General features: G+C 42.1%; 1 protein-coding gene across 1 annotated transcript; it reads left to right on the top strand.

Moving 5' to 3' along the window:
• The first annotated feature begins 1,529 nt into the window (after window positions 1-1,529).
• LOC124698269 (NAC domain-containing protein 1-like) lies at window positions 1,530-3,671 on the top strand. Its single transcript, XM_047230769.1, has 3 exons — window positions 1,530-1,868; window positions 2,010-2,317; window positions 2,787-3,671. Exons 1-3 carry the CDS (start codon window positions 1,703-1,705, stop codon window positions 3,360-3,362), a joined length of 1,050 nt encoding a protein of 349 aa, XP_047086725.1. The 5' UTR covers window positions 1,530-1,702; the 3' UTR covers window positions 3,363-3,671.
• Window positions 3,672-15,548: the final 11,877 nt, after the last annotated feature.

Here is a 15,548-nt window from a genome sequence, read left to right as displayed (position 1 = left end):
GCTAATAGCGTGCTATATTTTAAATAGCGTTTAAAAAATACCAAATATAGTATAAAAGTAAAGGATTTCGCTAAAAAAAAGTTGGATATATAGTCCAAAAATGATTGAATCATACATACATAACCACATACAAAAAATAGATCTCCAATTTTTCAGATGGCTAACATCAGCATTTCACAAGGCAACAACATAGTATAAATTATTTATTAAAAATCATCAGCATTAGCGATATTATCATCTGATTCAGAAGAGGAACCAACAGATTGCAGTTCATCACCACGAAAAAATGAAAGCAACTTAGCATGGAAAAATAGCGAGTTAAATGCTATGCATTTTTTGCGCGATATAGCATGGTATTTCGCAAATAGTGTCATAGCGAGCAAAATTACTAAAATTTATGCTATAGCGTGCTATTAGCGGTGAAATCACACGCTATTTTAAACCTCCTAAGTCAAACCTATTTCACTTTGCCAAAATTTAAAGAAGAATCAATATCTAGAATGCCAAAATAGTATCACTAAATCTATCGTGAAAGATTCTTTAGTACTATATTCACTAGGTATATTTTGTATAAAGTAAAGTTGTTTATTAACACAAGAGCAAAAAAATTCGAAACGGAGGTTATACCCCTGAAGACAAGAGCAAGCAATCTTGTATATATAGACGAGGAGGGAAGTTTAAATGCACGATAATACAAGGCACGGGTCATATAAACATGGACCAGTATTTTTGTAAAAAGAATTACTACATACTAGGACAAAGTTAAGACGGATGCAGGCTGCATTTGGTGGTACTACACTTTCTTTCTTTTGCCAGACTAACCTATTGGCGGGTCCATTTATCTTGCCTGTTGTATATTCCCCTCTTAGCCCAAAAAGGCCCAAACAAACAAATTGTCCTGTTGCACCATGTTTCCTCACCTTCTCACTTTGTCGAACTAAATCCGGCCTCACGACTGTACCCACGGTTTTGTCAACATGTCTTCATCCATTCCATTGTTAAACTAGTAGCTATAAATTTGCAACTATAAAGTGTTTTCTTTTTGTGGAGGAACTGTAAAGTCGCCTATGTATAGTCAGTCCCTAACTCGCTATGATAGTCCCTAACTCCCTATGATATCAGTGAAGCCTAGCTAAACCCTAAAGGGACGTCCTTAACAAAAAGATACAGGCCTTGTTCTTCTAGCTGGTACACTACCAGCATATGGTTACAAACTCAATGGCGGGAAGGGGATCGTTTTATGTCCGTTGTATCGGCCGATAGATTCGGCCCAAATCCGTCTCTGGAATCATCGGCCGTCAAGACGTGGCTGCGCCAGCGAGTTTCACCGGGCGACGTCATGGAGCCCAATCCCCTGCGCCATCACGGCGGACGTGAGGAATAACGAATCAACGGTAACCACATAGACCTCCCTCCGGAAACCACAGAGAAGCCCTCCTCGCCATGACCAGGCGTCACGCACGCAAGAGGACAAAATCCAGCAACCATATAAGCGGCCCCTCCCCTCTCGTCTCCAAAAGTTCGAGCTCCCCATTTCCCATAGCTACAGCTGGAAGAAGCTTGCTTAGCCAGTTCTTCCATCTGTAGCTAGCTTCCTCTGTCAGATCTTCGAATTCGAGAACTGCTTACCAATCAAGGATAGATAACTATAGCTAGGGTTTTCTGTCATCCGTTGATCGCGTCCGTGCTAGCTAGCTAGGCGATGATCATGTCCGACCCGGCCATGCTCCCGCCGGGCTTCCGGTTCCACCCGACGGACGAGGAGCTCATCCTCCACTACCTCCGCAACCGCGCCGCCGAGTCGCCGTGCCCCGTCTCCATCATCGCCGACGTCGATATCTACAAGTTCGACCCATGGGCCCTGCCATGTTAGTATACTCGCTCCCTCTACACTCACGCCTCATGATTCATGCATGATCGCTCGATCGATCCCCACTTGCAATATACTGGTAGCGATCATCCAATAATCATCCGTCGTTCTCTTGTTTTTCTGGGTTAACTAATTGCAGCCAAGGCGAGCTACGGCGACAGGGAGTGGTACTTCTTCACGCCAAGGGACCGCAAGTACCCGAACGGCGTCCGGCCGAACCGGGCGGCGGGGTCCGGCTACTGGAAGGCCACCGGCACCGACAAGCCCATCCGCAGCAGCGCCACCAACGCGAGCGTCGGCGTCAAGAAGGCGCTCGTCTTCTACAAGGGCCGCCCGCCCAAGGGCATCAAGACCAACTGGATCATGCACGAGTACCGTCTCGCCACCGCCGACGCGCACGCCGCCAACACCTACCGCCCCATGAAGTTCCGCAACGCCTCCATGAGGGTAAGTCGTCAGCAAATAGTAACATATGAACAAATCAAATCATCATACCACCTGAAACCCTAGATTTTAGTACTCCATATGTCGATCGATCTACATGGCGACCACTTGCATGGTTACAAATTTGCTAGCTGCGCCTGCTCGTGCGCTTGCACCGTGATTTTTCTGGGAGGATATTTCTGGTACGGGTTCATCTCGTCGGCACGTCAGTTTCGCAAATATCGCATCGGTTTGTGCAGTGGCTTGCCAGTGGACGCAAGAGCTGCTTTAATGTGCGTGTGTCGTTTAAAGAAATGTTCTTTAGGCATACTTGGCATGGTTGCGCCAAGTCAATAGATCCGACAGTGATAGGCATGATGCCTACGTGTTAATGACTGATTCATCTGCACCTGATCGTCAATTGTAGATTTATCTGTTAATTTTCCAGATCCTTCCTAAATTTAACTATCCGTGTGGTCGATCATATATGCAGCTGGACGACTGGGTGCTGTGCCGGATCTACAAGAAGACCAGCCAGGTGTCGCCGATGTCAGTGCCGCCGCTGTCGGACCACGAGCTCGACGAGCCGAGCGGCGCCTACCCGATGTCGAGCGCCGGCATGCTCGTGCAGGCCGGCACCAGCAGCTACCCGCTGCAGGGGACGGCTGCGGGCACGCAGAGGATGCCGAAGATCCCGTCCATTTCAGAGCTGCTCAACGACTACTCGCTGGCACAGCTCTTCAACGACGGCGGCCATGGGGAGATGCCACGGCACGACCAGCACGGCGCCGCCCTCCTCGGCCACCCCATCATGAACCAATTCCATTTGAACAGCAGCATGTCCCAGTTTGCGCAGATGGACTCGTCGGCGTCCACGTCGACGGCAGGCGAGGGCGCTGCCGGGAAGCGCAAGAGATCGTCGGAGGACCGTGGCCATAATGGGTCCACGAGCCAGCCGGACAAGAAGCCGAACGGATCTTGTTTCGGTGGCCCAACGTTCCAAATAGGTAGTGGCAACGTCTTGCAAGGGTCAGTAGGCACGGGCCATCACACGCTGCTCCCTTTCTAACATGGGGATCGGATGAACTGATGGTAGATAGATACTATACTGCTGCTTATTCATTCTGAATTATACATGGTGCACGGAAAGAACAACTGTGGGGGTCTATATATTGCACCACATATATAGGTCTGAATTAGACAAATCATCGATCATTGGCCAATATATAGGGAAAAGGATTGTAATTGTAATTGTGTGGAATGACTAGCTAGGTCCTTGGATCACACAGTAGTTGATATATATGGTTTGTAGTGTGTACACAATATTTTTGACTCCGAAGCATATAGTAATATTAAGTACTTCAAGATTAACCACCAAGCTAGGTAGGGCTTGATAAGACCTTGAGATCGACGTACTGGAAGTCTGTAACACCAAAAATGGAACCGGCCTTGCTTATACCGATATATGTAAGACAGTGGAAACATATTCTTTAATGGAGCAATTCATTATGTCATGTTCCCTTATTTGTACTCCACAATACTGTTTCTACTTTTTCGCAAAATAAATAAATACTGTTTCTACTGCAGAAAGAGAGGAGAAAATCACCACAACGAATGTCTGTTCCAAGAACATAATTAATCCATTCAGAAGAAGGGAAAAACACCCTGAAAAGCACACATAAAAGGACGAAAACTGAAAGAAGAATATGGGGAACCCAGGAATTTAATAATTGGCCCAAAGTAGGCAAGTTGTGGATGGCGTTTAGCTTTCAGTTCAGGTGGGGTATGGGTGAAGAGCTTTTGATTCGGCTCAAGCTTTTCTTCAGAATGGCTAAGAGCCTTTGTCCATGTAGAATCTCGCCTGGCAACCAGGGCATCCGAATATCGCACATCAACAAGCCCAAGAACATCGATCGGTGTCACGGAGAAAACAAAAACTAGACCGTTTTGCGGCTCTGAGTGGGATCAATTAATGGATGGATGGATGCAGTTCAGGTCCCCTAGAGCTGAAAGAAGAGCTAATTATTGGTTTGCTGTAGCAGATTCATCATCAAGGATCATGATAAGACTGATAGATGTTGATTCCATACGGATTATTTTCTCCAAGATGTCAAATCGCTGGAACTCATGCAGCCTCTTGTTGAGCAGCTGAGCTTAGCTTAGCTGATTCAACCCCGGGTGCATAGTTTTTCTACGGCTCTTAAGGATCTTTCGCTTACTGTCTAATTACCATTCCTTTTGGAATGCAAAGGTACAAGTGTTTTACTGAAACAGAGGACGTTCTAATTGGCAGACTGCAGCTCATTGACGACAAGCTTTTACCTGGTAGCTTCCGGCAGGGTCTACCAGTTCCATTTTAACTCTATACTGTATATTTTTAAACGGGGACTCGAGATTCTTATCCATAGGTAAAATTTTCCATGCTGCACACGCAAGTACAGCTCATTGACGACGCACTCCCACAAGGCTCAACTGAAAACAATAACATTCGGCTCGTGCTTTATCTCCCATGCATGCAGATAAGTTTTGAAAAGGCAGAATTTATTCCTGAAACCTCTTGGCTAGACGACGGCAAACACAAGAACCCCCTACCATAGTTTAACCATTCTCACCATAGATTCAGAGGTATATTCCATCTTCCAACTCCTATCGCCCAGCCGTTTTCCCGTTCTGGCAGCTCATGCACGAGACGAAGCTGTCACGTATCCGATCACTACTGGCGAAGAATAACATTTTCTCACCGGATAATGCTAGTTAATCAGGATTTGGGCCACCTGAGAGAGCTCCCCGTTCCCACTTCCCTGTCAAACGCTGCTCCATTAACTAGTAGGAACCAGTGCTTGATCATACGGACCATACGCTACTTGGAATTCTTAACGATTTGGAGAGCTATCTGAGTGACGGGGAATTGCAGCCATGGTGGGCGTGCGCTTCTGGCGACGACTAGAATTCGTCCAGCGCACTGCAGTTCATAGTCCATGCAGGCTGTAGGGAAACAAGGTGGAGCAGATCAGAAGGACATGACACCTACTTTGACGCTAGCTTAGGACAAAGCCTTGATCACTTAGGTGCATATGATATGTTATCTTAGATAGGGCGTTAGACTTAACAATCTGCTAATTCATGATTGTTCGAGAGCCCTTTTCAGGTAGAAAGTAATTTATGTAAACGAAGGTGGAGAGCTTGAGCACGCTTGTACCGAACCCATTGCTAGCTGCCTGCCTCAAGAGTCAAGCGAACTGTACTGCGGATGGCTGCTTTTGTGGCACTGATGGCGAGTTTACACTTTGTTTTACAGGTGATTTGTTCCATACTTAGTTACTTGGAGTGCAAAAGAAGGCAGATAAATGGTTGGTGAAGTAAACTAGTACTGGTAAAACACATGTGCCAGCACTGCGTTTAGACTTATCCATGTACGCAATGGTATGCACTTAACTAAATCTAACAAGGGCGAGGACTGGATAGGATAGAATTGGCTACCTAACCGGATAGTATTTTCTGCTTGTCTCCTTCAATAAAAGGATTAGCTGCTTGCTTTTTCCTCTAAAAAGAGTTATTCTAAACTCTTTGAGCGTAGCTAACAGATGTTTCATTATATCCAAAACAGCACTAGAACATCTCTGCCCCGCCAAAAAAAATGCACTTTTCAAAGTAAAATAGAGGGGGGGGGGGGGGGGAGTTGATTAATCAATTATAGTTGATGGGCTGTTCTGGGGTTTTGTCAACTGGCCAACTGGGCCATGGAAAGGATAGGCCATTCAATTTGCTCCACTGCGACCCATTGGCCAGTGATCTATTGAACTTACTTTTATACACATCAAGTTCTCTAAAATATTATTTTTTCGACAAATGGAAGATATTAGACTACTCATAGTGGGAGTAACATAGCTAGTAACATCACACACCCCAAAGCATTTTGGTGACATGGCATGGTAATAAATGAAGAAAGAGAGTGAGGTGGTAACTAGCTATGTTACCATAACATCACACTTCCCAATACAAGATGAGTCTACAACCTAATTAATATGGCTTTGCATGACACCACATATATGTTACTACCCACTATGGCTGGTCATAGTGGGGAGTAACTTAGATTAGTAACATATGTCATGTTACTAGTCTAGGTTACTACCTTCATAGTGGGTAGTAACTTATATGTGGTGTCATGCATTGTGTCATTTATTATGTTGTAGACTCATTTTGCCTTGGGGTGTGTGATGTTATGGTAACATAGCTAGTTACCACCTCACTCTCTTTCTTCATTTATTGGCATGCCATGTCACCAAAATGCCTTGAGATGTGTGATGTTACTACCTATGTTACTCCCACTATGAGCAGTCTATGGAGGTAGTAACATAGAGTAGTAACATGTGCATGTTACTACTCTATGTTACTCCCCACTATGACTAGTCTTAGTGTCAAGTAGACGCATGTTACACCCGGTTTCCGCACCAACATGATAATAAGAACTCGTCAAGATACTATCAAGGATGCACATAAACAGGAAAAAAAAGAGAAAAAGAACCCACCATAGTGATCAGCCACTAGCAGCAGCTCGACTCAAACTACCATCAATGAAAATGCCCAAACTGCAAAAGAGGTTCTAACGACATCACCAGAAAAGGAGCACTGCACAAGTCTTGTCATTGCCCATCCTATCCAATAACATGTAATATGTCTTCACGCAAGAGCAATTCCAAACTTTGTAAACAATACGGTCAACAAGAATACGAAAAAAAGACCATTATCACCCGGTACAACTAATGAAGGTTATACATAGGTTTTCACCCTGAAAACCATGGCTAGGTACTCAAAGAACACCACCAAAAAAGAATCTATCAGTGTTGTGGCCCGCACTTACCGAGAACGCTGCTGGGAAATCAGTAATCATGAGGCTCATGGTTGTTGTGCGTATGGTTTTGACTTAGACACTACCCCGCGGAACCGTGCTCGCACAATGAAATGTGAAGCATCATCTTCATTGCATCCAAAATCCTTGCATCCACCATTACTTAGCAGTATCAAACTGGACATTTGCCATCGAAACCTTTTGGCATTCGGTTGTTAACCGCCTTGACATCCCCCACCTTCACCAACACCATATTAATCATGGCGTAGATGATGATGTCGACATGTCTGATGATGCCGATGAAATAAGCGGGGCTTCGTGATGCACCTCTTTGCATTTTCATAGGGCTGTGATTTTCGAACGCACATGACCGGGCCTCGTTTGGTCGAGAGGTCCAAGAGCACCCTCAATACAGGAATGCCCCCCATGCCCAGCAAATTGTTTGAATGACGCAAGCAAAAATTGGCTGTAAATTGGGCATGATTGGTCCATTGAATGACGTATGAAGAGAAATGAGCGTGGGCTATGTTGTCCACTACGTTTGGTTGCAAACAATTTTAGTAGCGGTATGAGGGGAGAAGTAAAGGATTGACTGATTGGTATTCCACAAATCGAGTTTCTCGGCTTCGTTGATGCAACTCACAATGTTTGTGAGCTTGCATAAGTCCCGATACGGTCACCTTGCACTCACGGTTGGTGAGGTTACCATCGAAGAGTCTAGAGTTTAGGGTATTACATGTGATCACACAAGCTTATGACCGCATCAAATACATGATCCAGATTAAAAGGACGACGATGATCAAGTTCTTCAGCCTGGTACGATCACCCTGACCTATGATCTTTGGTGGAGCTTCATGAACCTCGACCTGTGGAGGCACATAGTAGTGTGACTGCTGCGATAAGAACTGGGAGTAAGCTTCTTCGGCCTCTCTTCCCTAGTCTTATACCCATTGTGGAGGTTGTTCTCGTATCCCATCACAAGAGGCCTAACCTCCTTCCACGAATTGTACACTCCTAGAACTCTTCCATAGTAGACCAAATACCTGGTGTACTTCTACCAAGACAGAGCATAAGAAACATATCAAGGACATACCATTGCAAGAAAAGTGAAGAACATAAGCTAAGCAATATAAGCATACATGATCATGTAGGAAAAAGCATCAGAGAAGTTCAATCTGCCAGCTAGTGTCATCTTACTAACGATCACACTAGCTACCATGGTGCCATCCTACCACCACGTCAAAAGAGAGTGTAATCGTACGACCCGCGGCACCGGAAGTTCAGCATCATGTGAGGGTTTAGTATATACAACCTCACATAATGTACATGCCCTGCCATAATTGTTCATCAGGTCCTAGCTACTTCAAAATGTACAACCAAGATCATCATCGTATTCATCATGCATGCATCACCACCATCCTAGCACAAGGGAGCATAAGACGTAGTAGTGCTTGCCGAGGAAAGTCCTCAGCCAGAGCTCCATGTGGTCCTCAACTAGAGGAAGGATGGTAGTCCTCATCAAGCACAACCATATCAGACTCCTGAGTGTCAGGGCCATTGATGGCAACAAATCCGTGTGTATCAACTCGTTAGGACTCCAAGTGCGGAGTATTGTAGACAACGTCTTTTTCCCACAAGGGTGACTCGAGGGTTTATATCGAACTCTCAGGAAATTGGCTAGAGGCTGATTTCTTCTTCTCCTCTTCTAGCAACCTGCAAAGCAAAGTTTTTGTCTTGTGTCCCCAACTTCGCCATGTGGTTGTCAAACACGTATTAGTAATATGAAATATAAATATAAATAAAAGTAAAGTAAATAAAGTAAACTAGGCAAGCAATATAAAACCAATAAAAGGATAGTTGTTTGGGGGTTTTGTGCGTGTTTGAAAGTGAAGAAAGTATTTTTGTATCTCCGGATTAATAAATTGCAAAATGTATGAAGTGTGATAATTATGTTGGAAAGGTGTTTCTTATGGTTTAAATTGAACTAGGGTTCATGGGTTTACTTGTCTACTCTCTTTTTAAGTTATAGTGGACACAAACAATTCGTCAAAGACATAATATTGGGAAACTTGAACATCTGTTTGATAAGAATTTATATGGGCATCACGTCCTAATATAGAGATGATGCAACACATCTCTTTTATACTCCTCAATAAAGGGAAAACTCCAAGCAATGTTGAATTAAGAATCAACAAAGTATAGTTTTAAGTAATTTGACATGATGTTTGAATTACAAATACGCTACCTTGACTAAACAAGATTATCTAACTGTCACAAGATAATTATAGCACATGAATTCACTTTATCCCTATAGAGACAACAAAAGAAAGGTAAATACCATAGTAAATCTTGAATTTGTTGTCACTATTTAATCACTACAACCATGCTACTCCATCTAATACACACTTCTCCCCACACATTCTCTTACATACAAGTTGGATCAGAACAAGTAATTAAAAACGGGGTACATGATATGCATCTATCAATACATCTTACACATAATAGGTTCCAATCTCATATATCAAATCATATAATAAAGATCCACCACATAGAAATTACATATATGACCATATATAATCATGTTGAGCAGCTCATATGGTACTAGATTTATGAAGAACAAGAGAGAAATAGATGGAACTACTGCCACAAACCCATAGTCCATAGGTGGATTACTCCCTCTTCATCATGGTGATTATGGTGGAGACATTGGAGAAGGTAGAGATCCCTCTAGCGGCGGCCCTGGCGGAGTTTCCCCCTCCACTATTCACTGGTTCTGGCTCTATTTTGGTGTTTCTACGGTGCTCTCTTTAAGGAAGCCTCGAAAATTCCTTTATATAGAGGTTTTTGAGTCAGACAGAGTCCGTGGGTGAAAGAATCAAGTGAATCGGACGATCGAGGAAACTAGGTTTATCAGGGCAAGGGCTGCTTTTGCTAAACCTTTCTTTACTGAAATTGTCATTCTAGCCTGTTGGCACAGATGGAAGCAGAGGAATGAAGCAATCTTCCAAAAGGTGAAGCCTTCTTTTAGAGCCTGGGTCAGCAAGTTCAAGCATGAAGTTACACCGCATGCTCACGCTATTAAGGATAAACATTCTGAATCTTCCAAATCCTAGATAGACACTCTTTTGTAAATTTCCTTTTCTAGTTTGTATAGCTGTTTACCTTCTTTTTGTACATAAACGTTTTGTAAAGTTGGGGGTTTAATAAAATACTGGGGTTTTTCCCCATAGTTCTTGATCAAAAAATAAATAAAAAGAATAGGGGTGGTGTTGGAGATATGCCCAAGAGGCAATAATAAAGTGGTTATTATATATCTTTATGTTTATGATAAATGTTTGCATACCATGCTATAATTGTATTAACCGAAACATTGATACATGTGTGTTATGTAAACAACAAGGAGTCCCTAGTAAGTGATGGCGCGTGATGCACACGTCCGTTGGGAACCCCAAGAGGAAGGTGTGATGCGCACAGCAGTAAGTTTTCCCTCAGAAAGAAACCAAGGTTATCGAACCAGTAGGAGATGAAGGCCACGTGAAGGTTGTTGGTAGAGGAGTGTAGTGCGGCGTGATACGTCTCAAACGTATCTATAATTTCTTATGTTCCATGCCACTTTATTGATGATATCTACATGTTTTATACACATTATATGTCATTATTATGCGTTTTCCGGAACTAACCTATTGACGAGATGCCGAAAGGCCGATTCTTGTTTTCTCGCTGTTTTTGGTTTCAGAAATCCTAGTAACGAAATATTCTCGGAATCGGACGAAATCACCGCCAAAGTTCCTATTTTTCCGGAAGCTTCCAGAGCACCGGAGGGGGACGAGAGGGGAGCCAGGGGGGCCCCAGACCACACCCCGGCGCGGGCCAGGGGGCGCCCCCCTATGGTCTGGGCACCCCGTGGCCCCTCCGACTCCCTCTCGGCGCCTATTTAAGCCTCCCTGACCTAAAAACACCGCCAGAGAGGAAGCCACGATACGAAAAAAAGTTCCAGAGCCGCCGTCATCGCGAAGCCAAGATCTGGGGGACAGGAGTCTCTGTTCCGGCACCCTGCCGGAGCGGGGAAGTGCCCCCGGAAGGCTTCTCCATCGACACCGCTGCCATCTCCACCGCCATCTTCATCAACGCTGTTGCTCCCATGAAGAGGGAGTAGTTCTCCATCGAGGCTCGGGGCTGTACCGGTAGCTATGTGGTTAATCTCTCTACTATGTACTTCAATACAATGATCTCATGAGCTGCTTTACATGATTGAGATTCATATGAGTTTTGTATCACTACTATCTATGTGCTACTCTAGCAAAGTTATTAAAGTAGTTCTATTCCTCCCTGCACGTGTGTAAAGGTGACGATGCGTGCACCGTGTTAGTACTTGGTTTATGCTATGATCATGATCTCTTGTAGATTGCGAAGTTAACTATTGCTATGATAATATTGATGTGATCTATTCCTCCTACATATGCATGAAGGTGACGAGTGTGCATGCTATGCTAGTACTTGGTTTAGTCGTTTTGATCTATCTTACACTAAAGGTTACTAAAATATGAGCATTATTGTGGAGCTTGTTAACTCCGGCATTGAGGGTTCGTGTAATCCTACGCAATGTGTTCATCATCCAACAAAAGTGTAGAGTATGCATTTATCTATTCTGTTATGTGATCAATGTTGAGAGTGTCCACTAGTGAAAGTGTAATCCCTAGGCCTTGTTCCTAAATACTGCTGAGTTACTACTTGCTTGTTCATTGTTTTACTCGTGTTACTATCTGCTGCAATACTACCACCATCAACTACACGCCAGCAAGCTATTTTCTGGCACCGTTGCTACTGCTCATATATATTCATACCACCTGTATTTCACTATCTCTTCGCCGAACTAGTGCACCTATTTGGTGTGTTGGGGACACAAGAGACTTCTTGCTTTGTGGTTGCGGGGTTGCATGAGAGGGATATCTTTGACCTCTTCCTCCCTGAGTTCGATAAACCTTGGGTGATCCACTTAAGGGAAAACTTGCTGCTGTTCTACAAACCTCTCCTCTTGGGGGCCCAACACTGTCTACAAGAATAGAAGCACCCGTAGACATCAAGCACTTTTCTGGCGCCGTTGCCGGGGAGGAAAGGTAAAAGGTACTCACACTCCGGTTCCAGGTAACAGTACTTTTCTGGCGCCATTGTGTGTGTACTCGAAGCTATTTCCTTTAGACTCTGCAATTGCATCTTTTTGTTTCTTGTTTTTATTTTTCACTAGTTAGGCATAATGGAAAACAACAAAAAAATTAGTGAGCTTCTTATTCTATTTCCTGATTTAAGACATGGATGGTTTGATGCGAAAATTAAAAAACCTATGGAACCTTATTTACATGATAGTAGCAATGTTATTAGTATGAATGCAATTACTGCTAATTCTATGAAGAAGTCTAAGCTTGGGGAAGCTGGTTTACCTAAAAATAATCTTTTTAGCTCCTCCGCTTTGGAAGAAATATTTTGTTCTGATAATGCTTTATCTCCCATATGCGATAACTTTAATGATGCTTCTGATATTTTAAATCCACCTGCTGAAAGTATTCCGTATAAAATACCTATGAAAATTATTGAACGTGTTATGGATAACCGCTATGAAGGGGATGGAACTGTCCATCCTAGTAATCATTTACTGTTTTTGCATGAATTATGCGGGTTATTCAAGTGTGCAGGTATTTCAATGGATGAAGTTAGAAAGAAATTATTTGATATATCGTTGTCTGGTAAAGCGGCGCATTGGTATAAACTGCTGAAGGACGGGCGCTCTCTTGATTGGAAGGATATTGTGCCTCTATTTTATTCCAAGTTCTATCCTCCAAGTGAAATTCACAAAGATCGAAACCATATATATAATTTTTGGCCTCATGATGGAGAGAGTATTGCCCAAGCATGGGAGAGATTGAAGACTTTAATGCTCAAATGCCCCAATCATGAGCTTCCGAGTAATATCATCATTGATAATTTCTATGCAAGACTTTCTTTTCAAGATAAGACCTTGCTGGATACTACTTGTTCTGGATCATTCACGAGCAATAAAGAAGAGTTTAAAAGGGACCTTCTTGATCGGATTAAGGAGAACTCTGAAGATTGGGAGAACGACAAAGGTAAAGAGTCAGGTATAAACTATGATTATGAATGCATTGAAACTTTTATGAATACTGATAAATTTCGAAATATGAGTGCTACTTATGGTCTTGACTCTCAAGTTGCTGCAAATCTTTATAAAGCCTTTGCTTCTCATTTAGAACTGCCTAAAAAGAATTTTGATAAGTATCATGAACCTTTTAAAGAGGCTTGCATGAAGAATGACATTGTTGTTAATAATTGCAATAAGCATGCTCAAACTCCTAAGAATGCTATTTCCTATAAGCATGTTAATTTTTGTGGAATACATAGACCTTGTGGAATTAATCAAATAGAAGATGAATATTGTATCCATCACGAAATGAAAAAACTAGAAAATGGTCTAGAACTCTAGATGATCTTGGAGAAAAAGTGTGTGCCCTCTATCCTTTTATTTGTGAACTTTGCCATAGAGTTGGTCATTTTAATTTTCAATGTTCCTCTAATGATAATTCAAACCCCATGAGTGCTGCAAATTTGTATTGTGATGATGAAATTACTCCTAATAAGCATGATGAACTTACCTTATTTTTGAAGTGTGAAGAGTTGTCAAGAAAAATTTCTTTGTTAAATATTAACGATCTTGATATTGATGATGTCCTGCATGGTTGTCTTTCTTATTGCATTGATAATAGCCATACAAATACTTACATACAAAATATTTTAGAAGATGACACCTTGCCGAAATATGATAGGACTGTCTGTGTGTTTTCAACTAATTAATGAGAAGGAGGGATCCTCCCAAGTTTCTTCTATTGTTTCTAAAAGTAAATCAGGTTATGCGGACAAGCCACCCTTCAAGCCTCTTCCTCCTAAAGAAGGGAATGAGGAGAAGGAAGAGAAGAAGAAGAAGAAGAAGAAGAAGGGAACGAAGAAGAAGAAGAAGAAGGAGAATAAAAATAAAGAGGTAACGGCGTATCCCCGCGTGAATGAGATAACGCTAGGTAACCGTAAGTATGTTGCTCCTAATGATTATTGTGATAATGAATCTGAATACGATGATCTTCCTATGCCCTTTACATACATTAGCGATCATGATTTGAATGAGCACACTACCTTTGATATTGAAAATCTCTTTGGTACTGATTATGAAATTAATGATGATAGCATTATTCATGTCCCCTTAAACGATGATATTGAAAGCTCTAAGCTTGGGGATGCTGTGCTTGAAGATCCTATATTTGAGACTTCTACTTTTAGTAAAAATGATAATATTACATATTCATGTTTAGATAATTACTGTAGAGATGTATATGACACATGCTACAATTATCCTTATGAAACTTGTCATAGTTATGATGGGCTTGCCAAAAACAATTCTTTTAATATGCAACTTGTTTACCATGTTCAAATTCTTGATAATAATCTTGCTCCAATTACTATTAATGAGAATAACTCTTCTTATGCCAAAATTAATGATACTTCTATGCATATGAACCATGATAAGAATGTTTTAAGTGACGGGTATATTGTGGATTTCATCAATGATGCTACTGAAAGTTATTATGAGAGAGGGAAATATGGTTATATGCACCTTAATAATATTAAGTTTCCCTCTTTATGTTGAGAATCTTTAAGTTACTCGTGTTTTATCCTCTTATGCTTGTCACTTTGCTCTTCATGAATTCATTTGTGTATAATATTCTTTTGCATAGGAAGCATGTTAGGCTCAAATGTATTTTGAATTGCCTCTTGAAGCTCTCTTTTGCTTCAAAAACTATTTCTTGCGGGTGCATCACCAAAATTGCTGAGCCCATCTTAATGGCTATAAAGAAAGAACTTCTTGGGAGATAACCCATGTGTTATTTTGCTACAGTACTTTGTTTTATATTTGTGTCTTGGAAGTTGTTTACTACTGTAGCAACCTCTCCTTATCATGTTTTTGTGCCAAGTAAAGTTTCTATGTTAAAGTTGATGTTATATTTGGGATCGCTGCGCAGAAACAGCATTGCTGTCTGTCACGAATCTGGGCACAGTTCTCTGTAGAAAATTCGAAAAAATCTGCCAATTTACGAGCGTGATCCTCAGATATGTACGCAACTTTCATTAGTTTTGAGTTTTTCCATTTGAGCAAGTCTGGTGCCATTTCTAAATTCGTCTTTACGGACTATTCTGTTTTTGACAGATTCTGCCTTTTATTTCGCATTGCCTCTTTTGCTATGTTGGATTTATTTCTTTGATCCACTAATGTCCAGTAGCATTATGCAATGTCCAGAAGTGAAAATAATGATTGTGTCACCTCTGAATGAGTGAATTTTTGATTAT

The sequence above is a fragment of the Lolium rigidum genome, chromosome 3, assembly GCF_022539505.1.
Source record: "Lolium rigidum isolate FL_2022 chromosome 3, APGP_CSIRO_Lrig_0.1, whole genome shotgun sequence".
Taxonomy (NCBI): Eukaryota; Viridiplantae; Streptophyta; class Magnoliopsida; order Poales; family Poaceae; genus Lolium; species Lolium rigidum.
Note: the sequence above shows the minus strand (reverse complement) of the source record. Positions and strands in the feature narration are given on the sequence as shown.